General features: G+C 37.1%; 1 protein-coding gene across 1 annotated transcript in view; it reads left to right on the top strand.

Moving 5' to 3' along the window:
- The window catches only part of CIR1 (corepressor interacting with RBPJ, CIR1), a 39,731-nt gene that overhangs the window by 4,607 nt on the left and 15,297 nt on the right, over positions 1 to 19,827 (top strand). Inside the window, exons 2-7 of the mRNA XM_032880484.1 lie at positions 905 to 999; positions 5,408 to 5,481; positions 6,907 to 6,917; positions 7,000 to 7,064; positions 7,437 to 7,485; positions 8,019 to 8,136. Of these exons, the coding sequence (XP_032736375.1) occupies positions 905 to 999; positions 5,408 to 5,481; positions 6,907 to 6,917; positions 7,000 to 7,064; positions 7,437 to 7,485; positions 8,019 to 8,136 (412 nt within the window). The remainder of the gene's footprint in view (positions 1 to 904; positions 1,000 to 5,407; positions 5,482 to 6,906; positions 6,918 to 6,999; positions 7,065 to 7,436; positions 7,486 to 8,018; positions 8,137 to 19,827) is intronic.

Genomic DNA, 19,827 nt, shown 5'->3' with positions numbered 1-19,827 from the left:
GGTAACTACCCCTGTTTTGCTTCTAAAATTGAGCAATGGCAGTCTTGTCCTACACCCTCCTCGCCACACCTATCTGCCCCCACAGTTAATAATTATAATTTTATCAGTGTAAGTATTTGTCCTCCAATTTACGTTCTTAAAACTCAGCATATTTGAGAAAAAATTTTGACTTGCTGTTTACATTGAATGGTTGTGAGATACTGTGTCCTTCACTTCACTCTAAAAGCAGTGGGAAGGCATTGATACTTTTTTACCCAAGAATTAACCTGATTAAGTATCTTCCCCTAAGTTTTGTGGGCTTTTTACCTCCACCACTTTTATGATTTTGAGGATTTCACATAGGGACACATTCATGCTGTGGTTTGGTGCCTTTGAGCAACTCCAAGACATTTGATGCATCTCTGTGTTATCTCTGTTTCCTCTCTTGTCTCTTCTCTTTTTTCTACAACTGCCTTTCAATTTCTTTTTTTTTTTCTTTTCCTTATCCTCCATTTCTCCTCTTTTGGAGTGTATGTGTTACCCATTGGCATTTGTGGGCATTAGTTATTCCTACTGGTTGTGCCCTAGACTAGACATGTTCCATATAGAGAAATGGTCATTCTCTTTTCTGAGATAAACTCAGACTTATCTTTTCTGAGATAAGACTCAAGAAGCTGTTGTATAACAGGTGCTCAAAGTGGTTCTTAAGTTTGATATTTTTGCCTGAAAGTTTAGCTGTTTTGAATGACTAGATTTAAGGACCTGTATCAAGGCACAAATCAGACTTTTTAGCTGTTATTTTGTGGTGATGTAATTATGGCCAAAATGGGTTATGTTGTAAGCTATATATGATAGCATTTTATATTTTATTATGAAAAAAAGCAAAGTTTCTATTTAACTTAAATTTTTTACTTCATTAATTTAGGTATGGATGGCAGAACAGAAAATATCATATGATAAGAAGAAACAAGAAGAATTAATGCAACAGTATCTTAAAGAACAAGAATCATATGATAATAGGTGAGTAATTCCACTATGCTAGTGTTCTTATTTGTGTGTGTGTGGTTGGCTTTTTTTAAAATTCAGTTAATTTACATATAATGTATTATTAGTTTCAGAGATAGAATTCAGTGATTTATCAGTCTTATATAATATCCAGTTATTACATCATGTCTTATGCAGTTGCTTGCCTTCCCTCCAGCAACCCTCAGTTTGTTTCCAATGATTAAGAGTTTCTTATGGTTTGTCTCACTCTCTGATTTTGTCTTGTTTTATTTTTCCCTCTCTTCCCAATGATCATCTGTTTTGTTTCTTAAATTCCACTATCAGTGAGGTCATATGATAATTGTCATTCTCTGATTGACTTATTTTGCTTCTATGCTAGTGTTTTTAGAATAATCAATTGCACGAGAATCACTTATTAAATCATATATTAAATTAGCTTTATTGAATTGAATGCCCCAGTGATAGGATTCTATTTCCTCTGTACCCTCTTTACTCTTATATCTGTACACTGCCACTTTTTCCAACCATATCCATAATTCACATAAAACATACGTTAAGGGCCCCTAGGTGGCTCAGTGGGTTGGGTCTCTGCCTTCGGCTCGGGTCGTGGTCTCGGGATCCTGGGATCGAGCTCCACATTGGGCTCTCTGCTCAGTGGGGAGCCTGCTTCCCCCTCTCTCTCTGCCTGCCTCTCCGCCTACTTGTGATCTCTCTCTGTCAAATAAGTAAACAAAATCTTAAAAAAAAAATACGTTAGGGACGCCTGGGTGGCTCAGTTGGTTAAGCAGCTGCCTTCGGCTCAGGTCATGATCCCAGCGTCCTGGGATCGAGTCCCGCATCGGGTTCCTTGCTCTGCAGGGAGCCTGCTTCTCCCTCTGCCTCTGCCTGCCGTTCTGTCTGCCTGTGCTCTCTCTCTCTCCCTCTCTCTCTGACAAATAAAATCTTTAAAAAAAAAAAAATTTAAAAAAAAATACGTTAATGTGACTCCATATACAGTTTATAAGCAAATCCCAACTTAGGTAAAGCTTGGAAGAACAATGAAAGTCTATACTCAAACTACTGAGACTGCTTACAGAGATATTTCTTTAGCATACACTGAAATGAAGGGATGCACAGAGCACCTTCAAGAAGTAAAATGAAGTATGTCTACTTGACCTACATGTCATTGATCTGCTAAAGGCAGGATCATAGCTAGAGTCCTTTATTGGTTTATTCCAGCATAGTATCTGCCCTTTATGTGTTGTCATTTTATGGTTGTTGGTTTTTTTTAAGATTTTATTTATTTATTTGACAGAGTGAGCAAGAGAGAGAACATAAGCAGGGGGAGTTGGAGAGGGAGAAACAGGCTTCCTCCTGCCAAGCAGGGAGCCTGCTGTAGAGCTCGATCCCAGGGATTCTTGACTTAAGCCAAAGGCAGATACTTAACGACTGAGCCAGCCAGGCGCCCCTCATTTTATGTTTATATTACCAAGTCTAACTCATGCTGGTTGCTCTTGGTTAATCAAGCAAGTGAATAGTGCTGCTTTAGTTTTATATAGACCATACTTTCTTCAGCTCATTTCTGTTCTTCATCAAAATATGGAACATAAGTACTACTAAACTGTTACCGAATATTCTCTTTAAAATATAGCATATCAGGGGGCGCCTGGGTGGCTCAGTGGGTTAAGCCTCTGCCTTCGTCTGAGGTCTTGATCTCAGGGTCCTGGGATCGAGCCCCACATCAGGTTTCCTGCTCCATGGGAAGCCTGTTCTTCCTCTCCCACTCCCCCTGCTTGTGTTCCCTCTCTCACTGTGTCTCCCTCTGTCAAATAAATAAAGTCTTTAAAATAAACAAAATATATCAGGAGAGAAATTACAGAAATATTTCAGTTTCAATTAAGTACTTTTAATTACAGAAATTTTCAGTTTCAATGAAGTACTTTCCTCACTAATTCTATGTAATCTGGTTAGCTTAATTATTGAGTACCTACTTTCATGCAAGACAATAAATAGCAGTGGGCCTCTTTGTTATAGGGGCCTATAAAAAATGTGATACATGGTTCATCTCAGTTGTATTGTTTGTTTGTTTGTTTATTTTAATTAAGTAGGCTGCATGCCTAACATGAGACTTTTAACTCAAGCCCCCGAGATCAAGAGTCACGCATTCTACCAACTAAAGTAGTCAGGCACTCCCTGTTTATTCTTTATCTTAAAAAAAGAGTTACTTTATTCTCTTTGTAATTTAATATTTGAAGCTATACAAACACCCTGTTTTTCCTTGAACTTCTGTTCACTAATTTAGCATTCACTGGTAGATATTGCCTGCATTAGTTACTACTGTGGTGTTCGAATCTATTCCTCTCATTCCCTCTACATTTTAAAATTTGAATTCCTGTGGAAAGAAGAATTTTCCCTTTCCGTCGTGTAGTTATTTATTTAATTATTTATTTCTATCAGTATGGACTCAGGGATATTTAGTTAATGGGTTATAAACCAATACTATTGTGACTTATTTTGGTGCTCAGATTGTTTCAGTTTTGGCCTTCGACTGCTCTGCCAGCTTAGCTCCTATATCCAACCCCTGGTTACCACTGTTTTACTTTCTGTCTCTATGGATTTGCCTGTTATAGGTGCCTCTTATAAGCAGAATAAAAATATTTGTCTTTGCGTCTGACTTCACTTAGCACAGTGTGTTCAAGATTCATCTATATTATAGCATGTGTCAGAACTTTTTTCTTTTTGTGGCTAAATAATATTCCATTGTATGTATATGCCATATTTTGTTTATGTTTCTGCCTTTGTGAGTAATGCTTCTGTCAACATTGGCATGCAAATATCTATCTGTTCAAGTCCCTGTTTTCGGTTCTTTTAGGTATATGCTTAGGAATAGATTTGCTGGATCATATAGTAATTCTGTGTTTAGCTTTTAAAGAACCACCAAACTCTTCCATAGTAGCTGCACCATTTTACATTCTTACCAGTCATGCACAAGGGTTCCCTTTTCTCTATGTTCTTGCCAACATTTATTATTTTCCTTTTTTTTTTTTTCATAATAGCCATCCTAATTTAGTGTGAGGTGGTAGCTCATTGTTTTAATTTATATTTCTCTAGTAACTAGTGATATTGAGCTTTTCATGTGCTTGATTTTAACTTCTAAAATGGTGTTAATTTAATATATAATCTGTTAAAAGTGTATTTTGGCTCTAAGTGTATATATTTACAGAGTTTTGGAGCCATCACCATAATCTAATATCAGAACATGTTGTACCCGTTAGCTGTTACTTCCCTTTCCCACACCCTGTCCTTCTACCTGTCACCTCTAAGCAGCCACTACTTTACTTTCTGTCTCTGTAGATTTGCATATTCTGAACTTGGCATATAAATGGGATCATACATATAAATGGTCTTTTGTGACTGGCTTCTTTCACTTGGTATAATGTTTTTGAAATTCATCTTTTTTGTAGCATGTATCAGTAGTTCATTCCTTTTTATTGCAAAATAATATTCCATTGTATGGATATAGATCCTGTCATCCATTTTTCTCTTTTTTTTTTTTTGCTCTCTCTTTTTTTTTTTAACAGTTCTTTATAAATTCCAATGGAAATAAGAGAAGAATGATAATTATGTAATAGACCCTTTGTGATTGCCTTTCTCAAATATAAGAGGAGATTCTATTCACTTTTTAGCTTTCATCTTTATAATCAGTACTTACTTGGATCTTATGAATTAAAACTTTAACTCAGCCATTCGATTTATTGCAGAGCTTTTTTTTTTTTTTTTTTTAAATTATGGCATATCTCTCTAAACAGAACCTAAACTGGGAACTTCAGTGTTAGAACTCTAAAGAAAATGATTTTTGAGGTGCAGCAGACATTGATTCCATCATACTAATTAACCTGTTGTAGAATATCTTAAACTATTCTCTCCTCTTTGGCCTCATCAAAGAATTTGATTCTCCTATTGACTTTGACTCTTATTACAAGCATTAATTGGATTTGACTTTCTAAAGAAATTCCAGAGAGATTCATTTTTCCAAAACTGATCCCTCACAATTAAGAAAAAATGTTGGCACTATTTAACTTAACTCCAAATTTGTGCTGGCATATAGGATTTCAAAGCTGTCATTATTTCCATAGCATATCAAAGTTTAAGAAAAGCATGTGAGAGGGACCGTGGCATTTTTCCCCTTTTCTGTTGGAAGGGCAAAGATCTCTCAGGTAATGAGAAAGTCTCAGAAATTAAAACCAGTTACTAAAGAGGCAGCACTGTTTGAATTTCCATTCATGTACTTCAGATGTAATCTAATCAGTGAAGTAAAGTTTTGGAACTTTATCTCTGACAAAAATATTTTCTGTTAATTTCCTTAGGTTTTGAGAGACAAGGAATGTTTATTCTGTAACTTTTTCCTCCTATGTAAAATTGTTAACTTTCTTGTTTCACTTAGGTTGCTTATGGGAGATGAGCGTGTAAAGAATGGCCTTAATTTCATGTATGAGGCCCCACCAGGAGCTAAAAAAGGTACTTGCCTCATTTCCTTTTTCTTAGTCTTTGATGTGTTTACAACTAAAGATTGAGAACTGTTATGACAGACTTTTTAAAAAAATTGTTCGTCATCTTTCAGGGCTCCTGGGTGGCTCAGTTGGTTAAGTGTCCAACTCTTGATTTGGGCTCAGGTCATGATCTCAGGGTCATGAGATTAAGCCCCATGTGGGGCTCTGTGCTTAGCACAGAGTCTGCTTGGGATTCTCTCTCCCTCTCCCTGCTTCCATTCTCTCTAAATAAATAAATTTGTATATAAATAATCTTCAAATATACATACATACCTAAAGGTTGCTCTTCATCTTTTAAAATTGCTATTATTCTGTAAATACAATTTTAAAATACTGAAATCAGGGGCGCCTGGGTGACTCAGTGGGTTAAGCCTCTGCCTTTGGCTCAGATCATGATCTCAGGGTCCTGGGATTGAGCCCCATGTTGGGCTCTCTGCTCAGTGGGGAGCCTGCTTCCCCTCTCCTTCTGCCTGCCTCTCTGCCTACTTGTGATCTCTCTTCTGTCAAATAAATAAAATCTTTAAAGAAATAAAAATAAAAGTAAAATACTGAAATCAGTATAATAGAATAAATATTAGAAATAATTGTCTAATCTAGTAATATTTTGTGACTTGACTTTTTTTAATGACTTGAACTTGGAGGAGGAATAATTGTCAGCATCAGCAGAAGTGCACTTATTTTATAAATTTGTGTATACATCTTTAGTCCTGCTTAATATACATATAGATAGCATAATATCCTGTCAATGAAAAATAAAAAAGTTTAAAAACTAGGAATTAGGGACACCTGGATGGCTCAGTCATTGTCTATCTTTGGCTCAGGTCATGATCCCCAGGTCCTGGGATCAAGCTCCACAATAGGCTCCTTGCTCAGTGGGAAGCCTGCTTCTCTCTTTCCCCTCCTCCTGCTTGTGTTCCCTCTCTTGCTGTGTCTCTGTCAAATAAGTAAAAAAAAACCAAAAAAACAAAAAAACCTAGGAATTAGCATGCTTATTACATACTATCTTGTTCAATATTGTATTTATCCTTTTTTTTTTTTTAAAAAGATTTTATTTATTTATTTGACAGACAGAGATCACAAGTAGGCAGAGAGAGAATAGGAAGGAGCAGAGAGCCTGATTCGGGGCTGGATCCCAGGACCCTTAGCTCATGACCTGAGCCGAAGACAGAGGCTTTAACCCACTGAGCCACCCAGATGCCCCAATATTGTATTTATCCTTTAGAGATTTGAATTTTATCTTGTGAAAGAAGAAAAAAGTCAAACCAATAATTTCTTACAAGTTATAATTAAATACCATGACATCATAATGTAGTATATGATAGCTGAGTTTAGTGTTGAAGTTTTTAACTTGAGCTCCCTTTTTTTTCTCCCATATCTTTGATATGCAATCAAGAAAACAAAGAGGTAAAGTACTATTTTCTGTGTTTGGATTTACTTGGCAATAGGTTGTAATTTTATGGAAAAATTGAAAGACTTCTGTTTTTAGAAAGAAGAAACAGAAGGAGAGACTGAATACAAATTTGAATGGCAGAAAGGAGCCCCCCGGGAAAAGTAAGAGCCAGTTTTCTTTTAAAATGAAATACATATCACTAATTTTATCTAATATCCCATCTTATATTGTCTTTTCCTTCACTAGCATAGGCAACTAATGTTAAAGGTATTTTACATTATTTGTTTTATACAACTAATTTACTTGATCATAAACTTTAATTTTGTATAGTTTTCCGTTTTTTAAATCACTAATCATCAAACTGGACAATTAATAAGTAAGTGGTGTTTGGAAATGCTAAATAGATTTCATAGTCTGTGTGTTTATTGAAATTACACCTTTTATAATGTATTTAGAACTATAAAACTATTTTCAGAACAACTGCCATTTATTAAATTGTTCTTAATACTATGTACATATTCTCTACTTAATAGATATGCCAAAGATGACATGAACATCAGAGATCAGCCCTTTGGTATTCAGGCAAGTGAGCCATATTTTACTTTGTAAGAATAATTTTTATATAATAAATACTTCTTTATAGTATTGTCCAAAAGGTATGTAAGCTGAAAAGGGCTCTGTGGTGTTGATTTGTACCAGATAGTAAAAGGACTAGGGGAGAAAACATTAAATGTAGTAGACTGATAAAATGTTTGTGCTTTCTCTCTCTCTGTGTCAAATAAATAATATGCTTTAAAAAAAAAAGAGAGAGAGAGTTTAAGATTAAGCCATGACATAATTCTTTTTTGGTATTTTACCATTTCTTTCTGAATGACATTGTTTTATTGCCACCAAGTAACAGTCAAAACACAATAGGATTCAGCTTAGCTTTTAGGCAGAATTTTAAAAGATTTTAGTATTTATGTTAAATTACCAAATATATTGATGGAGTCTTTCACTGGAAATCTTTTAAAAATGACAGTAATTTAACTTAAACACTACCAAGAAGTAGGGATTTGAACATTTGTTAGATTCTTACTATCTTACTAACTAAAATAACGTTCACTATTTCTCAGGTTCGAAACGTGAGGTGCATTAAATGTCACAAATGGGGTCATGTCAACACAGATCGAGAATGTCCTCTGTTTGGTCTTTCTGGAATCAATGCAAGTTCAGTTCCCACTGATGGCTCAGGTAAGCACTAGACATGAATTATGTTTGTTTTAGAATTTGTACCAAGGACAAACAAGGAAAGATAACATTTTTCTTAATCTCTCTGGGTATTGTTTTCCTTTGTTGGTTTTTTTTTTTTTTTTTTTTTTGGGGGGGACTAAGTCATGTACCCAAAATATGATAGTCAGTGGGAAACTCTGATAATATATTTTGAATTTGAAATGCTGTTAGAATTTAATTTTTCTAGCCCAGGGCCCTGTAAACTTGATTTTAAAGGTAAGAGATATACTAAGCATAGTTCATTAAGTTAGTAACCTAAAAATAGAAGGAAGAAATGGTTATTTCTCATATTCATGTCCTCCAGAATTGTGAGTGTAGGCTGACTAGAAGACTCAGCAATTACATCATTTTAGTTCAGAGATAAAATAAAAACTGAGTTTAAAAAGATGTTAAATACTTTAAAATTGAGTTTTACTTGATAGTTATTTACCTTCCTGCATATTATTGCCAACTTAAAAATATTTGTCTAATTTGGTTTGGCTCATTTGAGTTCTCAGATATTGAAGCTGAGAAGTTTTAAATTTATCAGTGCTTTATTAGTATATTATTGAAACAACCACACCAATCCAACTTTAAGTCATAATAAATTAAAAATAACCTGCTTAACTCTGTAATCTTAAATTACTTCACTTTTATGAGCTTCAACTCATCTTAAAATAAGGTTGATAGTATAACTCAAGAGGTTTTTCAGCGTTATTTAAGAAGCTGTAGAACCTTTCCTAAAACGCTGTCTTACATGAAACCCCGGTATATAGACAGAGAGAGGCAGAGCTGCTGTACTGAAGTAGATGCTCTGGGCGTGAAGGCCTATCCCCTCACTTCCCCAGCCCTCTGATGCACTTTTTTGGACTCTCAGGCTTTCACTACCACCTTTAAGCACGAGGTTCACTGTCAATCAGCATAAGACCTTCAGCTTCTATTCTCTTACAAGAGATCCTGCTCTCTTCCAGCAAGCCAGGGACAGGCTTTAGGATTCAGGATGCCAGTGCTCATATTAAGAGTTTAGGAATTTGATCCATTGTCAAGTTTGACATTGGGTTTTTGTTTTTTTTTTCATTTTTATGTTTTTATTATTTTTTATTGTTTTTAAGTAGGCTCCACGCCCATTGTGGAGCCCAGTGCAGGGCTTGAATTCACAACCCTGAGATCAAGATCTGAGTTGAGACCAATAGTTGGAGACTCAACTGACTGATCCACCAAGGAGCTGCTTGACACTGTTTCTTTTATGTTATGCATATTAGAACGGGTAGAGAAGTACACAGAATATTACAGTAGATTTTTTGTTTTAATCCTTACTGCTCTAAAGAAGGTTTAGAAATCACATTTTACCTAGAGGGAAACTATTTGCTCAGTGGTGAATGTTGGTCTGTACCTGGCAATCTCTGACAAAAGAATATCATACTGATTCCACAGTGCAGGTACTCTTAAAACCCACATACTGCTGTTCCCTCCTCCCCTTCCCCCACTCAACTGATGAAAGAAGAGAGAGAGGTCCCAAAAGAAGTAAAGCCCCAAAGAACATGGGGGTAAACTAGGTCTTACGTGAAGAACCTGACTACTAATTTTAGTAGTCATAGGAATCTAAATGATGTTGTCTCTGAAAAGTATATATGTTTTCTGGAAGGGGTTGCATCTTTCTTATTTTTCCTTCACTCCAGCCTTATGGTGCCCTTACAACTCTGTGGCTCCTGTATTGGCTAGGGGCAGACACAGTGGTAATGGCTGTCTTTGTCCCCAGCTTCATTTCACTTTGATCCTACTTCTGAATGAGTAGGATAGACTCCAGACTAGTAATCAGTAGACCTGCTTTGTCTTGATTCTGTATTAGACAGTCTGTAACAGCAACCAGAAGAACTTGTGCTGTTAACCTATTTTTAAGAGTATTGGAAATGGTGAGGGGCGCCTGGGTGGCTTAATCGGTTAAGTGTCTGCTTTCTGCTCAGGTCATGATCCTGGGCGCCTGGGATTGAGCCCCACATCGGGCTCTCCCTGCTCACTGGGGAGCCTGCTTCTCCCTCTCCATCTGCCCCTCCCCCTGCTAATGCTCTGTCTCTGTCTCTCTCACATACAAAATCTTTAAAAAAAAAAAGTATTAGAAATGGTGACTTCAGGTACAGCAAAGCTGTTTATTAGCTCTTTTCCACCGTCCATTTACATTCATAAACTTTAATCATTCATTTTACAAAGTTTTACAAAGTTTTTGGAGCCCACTTATGTTGGGGTTATACTGTAGTACTGTTCTTTAGTCAAATAAACCTTTTCAAAATAAAGTGAACCAAATAGAAAAAAGCTGTATTTTTTGGCTTCTAGTAAGTCTTAATGTATTTGTAACCAAGCTTGAGATATGTACAAATTGGTGACTATTTCTCTGTATCTAAATGAATTGAGCAATGGAGTGGTAGAGGATAAAATAAATACTAACTTCAGTGAAATACTATAGTCGATATTACTAATATATAAAATGTTTTTTCTAGTCAACATGAAAAAGGTGAACCTATAAACACAAAAGAGCAAGACATAAATGTAGGTAGCTCAGAAAAGGAAGGCTCCAAATGGCCATTAAACCTATGAGGACATTTTCAGCAGCATTAATAACCAAAGAAATAGGGGTGCCTGGGTGGCTCAGTTGGTTAAGCATCTGCCTTCGGCTCAGGTTATGATCTCAAGGGTCCTGTAATTGACTCCCATGTCAGCCTCCCTGCTTCTCCTCCTCCTTCTGCTGCTCCCCCTGCTTGTGCTCTCTCTTTCTCTGTCAGATAACCAAAGAAATGAAAACTAAAACAATACACTATCTTCTTGCCTACCAAATTTGGCAGAGATTTAGATGAAGATACATCCAATGTTGAAGCAAGTGTGGTAAAATTAACATTTTAATCCACTGTTGATAAATTGGAATAGCCTTTTTAAAGAGTCATTTGATGATATGTATCAAAAGCCTTAAAAACGTTCATATCCTGCAATGCCTGTTGGGTCAGTCGTTAAGCATCTGCCTTCGGCTCAGGTCATGATCCCAGGGTCCTGGGATCGAGCCCCACGTTGGGCTCCCTGCTTCTCCCTCTCCCACTCACCCTGCTTGTGTTCCCTCACTCGCTGTCTCTCTCTCACGGTCTCTCTCTCTATCAAATAAATAAAATCTTAAAAAAAACTCATATCCTTTTACCTAGGAATTCAGCTTCCAGGAATTTATAAGGAAGTGATAAGGGGGAGCTCCTGGGTTGCTCAGTTCGTTAAGAATTTAAGTTGTGATTTTGGCTCAGGTCATGATCTTAGGATTGTGAGGTTGAGCCTTGGCTGCACCAGGCTCTGCGCTCAGCAGGGAGTCTGCCTTCTCTCTCTGCCCCACCCCCGCCCCTTCAGCATTCCTGGCTTGCATGCATGCGCATGCTCTCTTTTAAAAATTTCTTTTTTTTTGTTAAAGATAAATACTGGTTCCCAAGTTCCTATTGAATCATAGTCCTGAGAGGAGTCTGAGACTCTCACCCCTGAAAGATGATCTGAAAATTTAGGAAAACAGGTTTAGGCAAAAATGATGTCATAGAATATCCTGTGTGGTGTGGTATGTGTTGTTTCTGGAAGTGGGATAGTACAGTGGGGAAGAAAAGATGGTAATGTGATGAAAATCCTTATTTTGATTTTAAGGGAAATGTTCATTTCAGAATCATGTCTAAGTTTTCACTCTTACAAACTAAATATCGAGCACTAGGGGAATGCAAAATAAACTGTCGATATATTTAGTGAATTAAGAAATACTAATTAAATCTACTTTAAGATTTTGATAATATAAAACTATATGCATATACATTAGGACTAGAAGGAAACATTGAAGAATGAAAATAGTTTAATGATCTGGTGAAATTACAAGTGACTTTCTTTTACTTTGATGTTAAAATGTGTGATTAAAATTGGGAAAGAAACTTAAAATTAAGGCTTTACAGACATTGAATATTTTGTGATATCCTTCAGAAGGCTAATGTTTTCCTTTATACTCCTATATTAAATTTATTTCCAGAATAGTTGGAACAACTAAATAAAGCAAAGAGATACTGGTGTTTTGTAAGTGATATATTCATGATGAGAAATAACTAGCAGTCTGAGTTAATTCTTTGCCTCACTCTTTATAGAAGAAGGCATTAGGAAATTTTCCATTTCCATTTTCCCTTTAAAACTGACATATGTGTGAGAACAAATACTGGTAAACACACAGGGTATTTTTAAATTTCTAAAATCCTTTATCTTACTCATCTGAGACTATCTCAAAGCACTGAACTCTGTGATAAAATTATGGTAAAAATAGATCAGTAACTTTCACCATCTGTGATACCGCCGCAGAAGATGATGAAAGTTACTGATCTATTTCTGATGCACTGTCAAGGTTGAAAACCATCATCTTCAGCTATATGTAAGAAAAATTGATATGATAAGAAGATTTCCTAACGATATGGATGTTATTGAAAACATTTGGTCAGGTAAAAAGATCATTATAAAACAAAGTAGCTACATGGATTCCATTTGTGTTTCTCTTACTGTCTTTAGGTAGACATATAGACATGTACTTGTAGAAAAATGACAGGAAATAGACCGACATATTAACATTGGTTGTGCATTTGTAATTTTTAAGTGAATATCATTTTAGAAAAATTACAAGTTGTATACATAGAAGTAAGTTATTTAAAATTTTATTGCTCAGTTAATATGTTTGAAGTTTGGCCTGAATTTACCAGAGCCATTTAACTAACATTAGGAGAAACTCTTAAAGGTTTCTCAAAAACAAAATAAAAAAATTCTACTGTATCAAATAGGAAAGCAAGTAATAATGATGTTGTATTCTGAATTGAATGCAATGAGAAATAAACTGGCCAATTTCCTAATCCACTTGCTGATTCAAGCTGAAAAATCTTTTCATTTTAAAAAATCACCTATTGAATAATGTCTCACCAGTGAATAGAGATTATTTTTGCAATAATGCAATTTCAGTGGATGCGGTTATCATGGGATAATCACACCCCTGGGGTACAGCCTTGTGCCTGTAATCTCCCAGGAGTGTAATTATTTCATGATAACCGCACCCCCTGGTGTTGCATTATTTCTATTATGAAATTCTTAGTTTAGTATATAAAGTAACTTACTTTGATCACTGGAAACTGCAAGGTGCTGTTAGAATGTTCCAGCTGTGAGGTTTACAGAGACCAGCTATAAGATTTACTTCTCCTTTACAAAGTTAAATTAGGCAATCAAAATGCTTCTTTTGGCTAAGCTGGTTTAGAATATTTTTTCTACCGATAAGATCATCTTAACTTTGTAAGTTTCCATGTATTTTAAATACATCGGAATTACCCATAAAACTTTAAAGCTTCAGTGGTGACTGAATTTTTATAAAATATTTTTATATTATGGTACAATTAAATGGCCTGCCCACCTCTTACCCATACTCTTTGGCCCTTATTCTTATCATTGACTCTTGCCGTCTGTCTCATGTTTATAGTGTAAACTGAAATTAAACATTTTTTTAAAATCCACAGTGGGGGGGTTTAAGGTAAGAAGGGTATTTTAAGATTTATTTTATTTATTTGAGACAGAGAGAGTACGAGAGGGGCGAGGTCAGAGGGAGGAGCAGGTTCCCCATGGAGCAGGGAGCCAGATGTGGGACTCTATCCCAGACTCCAGGATCATGACCTGAGGCAAAGGCAGTTGCTTAACCAACTGAGCCACCCAGGCACACTGTTTTTTGCTTTCTTAATAGATTTAACAGTTACATGTGTGCCTCCTTTTTGTTTTGTTTTGTTTTTTTGTGCTTTCTCTTAATAGACATTATTCTTATAAAGTTGTTTTAGGTTTGGAACAAAATGGAGAGGAAAAAAGTACAGAAATTTCCCATAGCACCCTGCCCCCACAAATGTATGGCCTCTCCTATTATCACCGTCCTCTACAAGAGTGGTATATTTGTTAGGATTTTTTAATATTTTATTTTTAAGTAATCTTTATACCCAACATGGGGCTTGAACTTAGAACCCAGTGATCAAGAGTTGGCGTGCTCCTCTGCACTGAGTCAGCCAGGTGCCACTCATTTATTATAACTGATAGCCTACACTGACACAGTATTATCTCCCAAAATCCATAGTTTACATTAGGACTTGCTCAGCATTGTACATTCTATAGGTTTGAATAAAGGTATAATGTCATGTTTCCACCATTATGGTATCATACAGAGTAGTGTCACTGTCCTAGAAATTGTGCTCTGCCTCTTCATCCCTCATTTCCTTCTAGTCTCTGATAGCCACTAACTTTATACTGTCTCCATAGTTTTAACCTTTTCCTAAAGATCATGTAGTTGGAACCTTACAGTATGTAGCCTTTTCAGATTGGCTTCTTTCACTTAGTAATATGCACTGAAGTTTCCTCCTCATGACTTCACAGCTCATTTCTTTTCAGTGCTAAATAATACTTCATTATCTGGATGTACCACAGTTTATTGATCTAATAGACATCTTGTTTGCTTCCGAGTTTTGGCAGTTACGAATAAGGCTGCTTTAAACACCCATGTGCAGGTTTTTGTGTGGTCATAAGTTTTCAGCTCCTTTGGGTAAACACCAAGGAGCATGATTGCTGGATAGTGTGGTAAGAGTATGTTTAGTTTGTTTTGATATATTTTTTTAAGATTTTATTTATTTGACAGAGAGACACTGAGACAGGAACACAGTCAGGGGGAATGGGATAGGGAGAAGCAGACTCAACAAGGAGCCGGATGCAGAGCTCGATCCCAGGACTCCGGGGTCATGACCTGAGCCAAAGGCAGAGGCTTAACAACTGAGCCACTCAGGCACCCAAAAGTATGTTTAGTTCTATAAGAAACCACCAAACTGTCATCTCAAGTAGCCACACCATTTTTACAGTTCCATCAGCAATGAATGAAAGTTCTTGTTACCTACATCCTTACCAGCATTTATCATTGTCAATGTTAGGAATTTTTGGCCATTTTAATGGGTGTGCAGTAGTATCTTGTTTTACTTTGCATTTCCCTGATGACATACGATGCATCACATTTTTTTCATATGCTTATTTGCCATCTCTGTATCTCCTTGGTGAGGTGTCTGTTAAGGCCTTTGGCCCATTTTTTAAAGTAGGTTGTTTTTAGTGCTGAGTTTTAAGAGTTCTTTGTATTTTAGATAATAGTCTTTTTCCAGATGTGTCTCCTGCACATTTTTCCCAGTCTATTGCCTGTCTTCATTTTCTTGATCAGCTGTGTTTTTAGCAGCTTTATTGGGTTAAAATTTACATGCCATATAGCTCATACCTTAAAATTACAATTCAGTGGTCTGAATTCATGTACTTATAAGAGTTGTACATCCATCACCATAATTTAGAATATTTTCATTACCCCAAAGGGAAACCTCTCAGCCCTTTACCTTCTAGCTTCTATTCTCCCCAACCCCTGGGCAGACACTAATCTGCTTTCTACTTTTTTTTGTAAATTGCCTATTCTAGACATTTCATATAAATGAAATCATACAGTATGTAGTAAAGAAGGTAGATTTAGTATCATTTTCTTTGCCTTTAAATTTCACACTTACACAATTAAAATTGCCTTTCTTCTGCCCACCATCCCAAACCCTTAACGTCCAGGGTCCTTTTCCCATGGAGTCTAGGCATGTCACCTTCCTTGCACATCAATTATGCACAGAGTATTGTTAACTAGGGAAGGTCAACTAAGCCACAGTTTTTATTAGGGCTTATTTTCATAGTCTGGATTGATTAACTTACTGGCTATATAGCTGAACTCCTTCCCTAGTTTCTCTCCCTTCTCCAGATGTCAGGCTAATGTCATGCAGCTCAAAGCCCTGACGCTCTACATGGTTGGTCTTTCTGGTGTGGCCAGCCCTGTCCTGACTCATCTCCTTAACATAACCTATTTAGACATTTACCATGAGTCACCTCATTAATATAAGCTACAAGGTCCCATCATGAATAACAGACACTCCAGTCACTCAGGAAATTTCAAGGTTCTATAAGATACCTCGGAAATAATCTTACCAAAGAGGTAAAAGATCTGTACTCTGAAAACTATAGAACACTTATGAAAGAAATTGAAGATGACACAAAGAAATGGAAAGACATTCCATGCTCATGGATTAAAAGAACAAATATGTTAATATGTCAGTACTACCCAAAGCAGTCTACACATTTAATGTAATCCCTATGAAAATACCATCAGCATTTTTCACAGAGCTAGAACAAACAGTCCTAAAATTTGTATGGATCCAGAAAAGACCCCAAATAGCCATATCAGTCTTGAAAAAGAAAAGCAAAGCTGGAGGCATCACAATTCCGTACTTCAAACTATATTACAAAGCTGTAGTGGTCAAGACAGTATGGTACTGGCACAAAAACAGACCCATAGATTAGTGGAACACAGTAAAAAACCCAGAAATGGATCCACAACTGTATCAACTAATCTTCGACAAAGCAGGAAAGAATATCCAGTGGAAAAAAAGACAATCTCTTCAACACGTGGCTTTGGGAAAACTGGACAGCTACATGCAAAAGAATTAAACTGGACCACTTTTTTACATCATACACAAAAATAAATTCGAAATGGATGGAAGACCTCAATGTGGACAGGAAAACATGCAAATCCTAGAGAAGAACACAGGCAGCAACCTTTTTTGACCTGGCCATAGCAACATCTTACTAGACACATCTCTGGAGGCATGGTAAACAAAAGCATACATGAAATTTTGGGACTTCATAGAGGTAATAACTTCTGCACAGTGAAGGAAACAATAAAATTTAAAATGCAACCTTGGGCGCCCAGGTGGCTCAGTCAGTTAAGCGTCCAACTCTTGGTTTCAGCTCAGGTCATGATCTCAGGGTCATGATATTGAGCCCGATGTCAGGCTCTGTGCTCAGCGTGGAGTTTGCTTGTCCCTCTCCTTCCCCTTCTGCCACCCCCTCACTTGCATTCATGCACACACGCGCGCACACACACACACACACACACACACACACACACAAAGTCAAGGATTTAGAGTCTCCCGCCCAGGAGTTGGGGACAAAGTCCAACCAAGGTTTTTTATTACTCAGCAGTTGTATTTTCATTTAGTTCACAATATTTTAAAGTTTCTCTTGAGGGGCGCCTGGATGGCTCAGTCATTAAGTGTCTACCTTCAGCTCAGGTCATGATCCCGGGGTCCTGGGATTGAGCCCCACATTGGGCTCCCTGCTCAGCGGGAAGCCTGCTTCTCCCTCTCCCACTCCTCCTGCTTATATTCCCTCTCTTGCTGTTTCTGTTTCTGTGTCAAATAAATAAATAAAATCTTTAAAAAAGTAAAATAAAATTTCCCCTGAGACTTCCTCAACCCATATGTTATTTAGAAGTGTGTTGTTTGATCTCCAAATACATTGGGATTTTCTGACTTTCTTTCTGTTATTAATTTCTAGTTTAATTCCATTTGGTCTAAGAGGATTGTTTGTATGACTTCTATTCTTTTACATATGTTAAGTTATGTTAGATAGCCCAGAATGAGGTCTGTCTTGTTGAATGTTCCCTATGAGCTTGAGAAGAATGTGTATTCTGCTATTGTTGGGTAGGGTATTCTATAGATGTCAACTGAATCCATTTGAAGGATAGGTGCTGTTCAATTCAGCTATATCCTGATTTTTTTTTGTCCACTGGATCTGTCCACTTCTGATAGAGGGGCATTGAAGTCTCCATCTATAATAGTGGATTTGTCTGTTTCTAAAAACGTTTCATACACATACATACACACATACATTTTAAAGATTTTATTTTTTATGTATTTGACAGAAAGTGAGCAAGCAGAAGCAGGGAGAGCGGCACAGGGAGAGGGAGAAGGAGGCTCTCTGCTGAGCAGGGAGCCTGATGCAGGGCTCAATCCCAGGACCCTGGGATCATGACCAGAGCTGAAGGTGGACCGTCAACTGACTGAGCCACCCAGGCGCCCCTTTATATTTAAAGGAGGTTTGTTGGGATGCCTGACTGCCTCAGTCAGTAGAGCGTGTGACTCTTTATCAAGACCGTGAGTTCAAACACCACACTGGGCATAGAAAACTATCTTTTTTTTTTTTCTTTTAAGATTTTATTTATTTATTTAACAGATAGAGATCACAAGTAGGCAGAGAGGGGGAAAGCAGGCTCCCTGCTGAGCAGAGAGCCTAATGCGGGGTCTCAATCCCAGAACCCTGGGATCATGACCTGAGCTGAAGGCAGAGGCTTCAACCCACTGAGCCACCCAGGCGCCCTTAGAAAACTACTTTAAAACACACACACACACACACACACACACACAAACGTGGGTGTGTTGTAGACAACATATAGTTCGGTCTTACGTAGGTAATATTATATTTCTTACTGACCAGTCTGCTGATGAGCTCATCAAGGGCATTCTTCATTTCTGTTAATGTTTTTTATTTCTAGCATTTCCTTTAGATTATTTCTTAGGAGTTTCTATCTCTGCTTATTATATTACTCATCTATTTTTCCATGTTGTCCATTAGAGCCTTTAGCATATTAGTCTTATTTTATTTTATTTTTTTTTTTTTTTAAAGATTTTATTTATTTATTTGAGAGCGAGACAGTGAGAGAGAGCATGAGCGAGGAGAAGGTCAGAGGGAGAAGCAGACTCCCCATGGAGCTGGGAGCCCGATGTGGGACTCGATCCCGGGACTCCGGGATCATGACCTGAGCTGAAGGCAGTCGTCCAACCAACTGAGCCACCCAGGCGTCCCATATTAGTCTTATTTTAAATTCCCAATTGGATAACTCCAGAATTTCCATCATAGCTAAGTCTGATTCTGATGCTTGCTTTGTCTTTTAGCATACTTGTAACTTTTTTGTTGAAAGCTGGACATGATGTAGTATCAGGTAGATGAAATTGAGGTAAAGAAGTCTTTATCTGGCTAGAAACTAGGTTGTATTTACAGTTTGTTGTAGCTGTAGATGTCAGGGTCTTAAATTTCCTCTGGTGTCTTTGTTTTTGTTTCCCCCGTTATCTTTTGGTTTCCCTACAGACTGCTTCTTTATAACATATAAGAGTCTGAGCCTTGATTCAGTTGTAATCTCCTCTACAGGTATCCTCTACAGGAGCCCTGTTGATATGGTGATAATGTATAGGGGGAGGGGAATCCCATGACTAAGCCTCATTCTTTGCCTTTTTAAGGTTTATTTTTATTTATTTATTTAAGTAATTGTTACACCCACCATGGGGCTCAAACTCATGACCCAAGATCAAGGTCTCCTCCAACTGAGGCAGTCAAGTACTCCTGAGTCTCACTCTTTTAGTGAGCCTGTGCTGCTGGGCTATAACCTTAACAGGTGCTTCTCAGGCTTTTTTCCCTACTTCACAGCTTCTTTTTTTTTTCCATGTAGGTTAGTTAGGCTCTGGTAAAATAGTGTCCCTTGAGAATAAGCATATGCTCAGGATAACAAAATACTCTGGGCATATTTCAAAATGGTTACTTTTCCCTTCATACTGTTGGAAGGTAAGTACAAGGGGACTATATTCACAGTGAGAATCTGGTGAGGCTCCTGGAAGTAAAACTCATTAAAGTGTTTTTAGTTCTCAGGCTAGTCCATGCTCAGTCCAACTATAGTATATTATTCTTTTAAGGATTCTAGTAGTTGCTGACTCCACTGGT

This window comes from Lontra canadensis, unplaced genomic scaffold (genome assembly GCF_010015895.1).
Source record: "Lontra canadensis isolate GAN:19392208 unplaced genomic scaffold, GSC_riverotter_1.0 scaffold69, whole genome shotgun sequence".
In the NCBI taxonomy this organism is placed as follows: domain Eukaryota; kingdom Metazoa; phylum Chordata; class Mammalia; order Carnivora; family Mustelidae; genus Lontra; species Lontra canadensis.
This window is presented reverse-complemented; position numbering and strand designations above follow the sequence as displayed.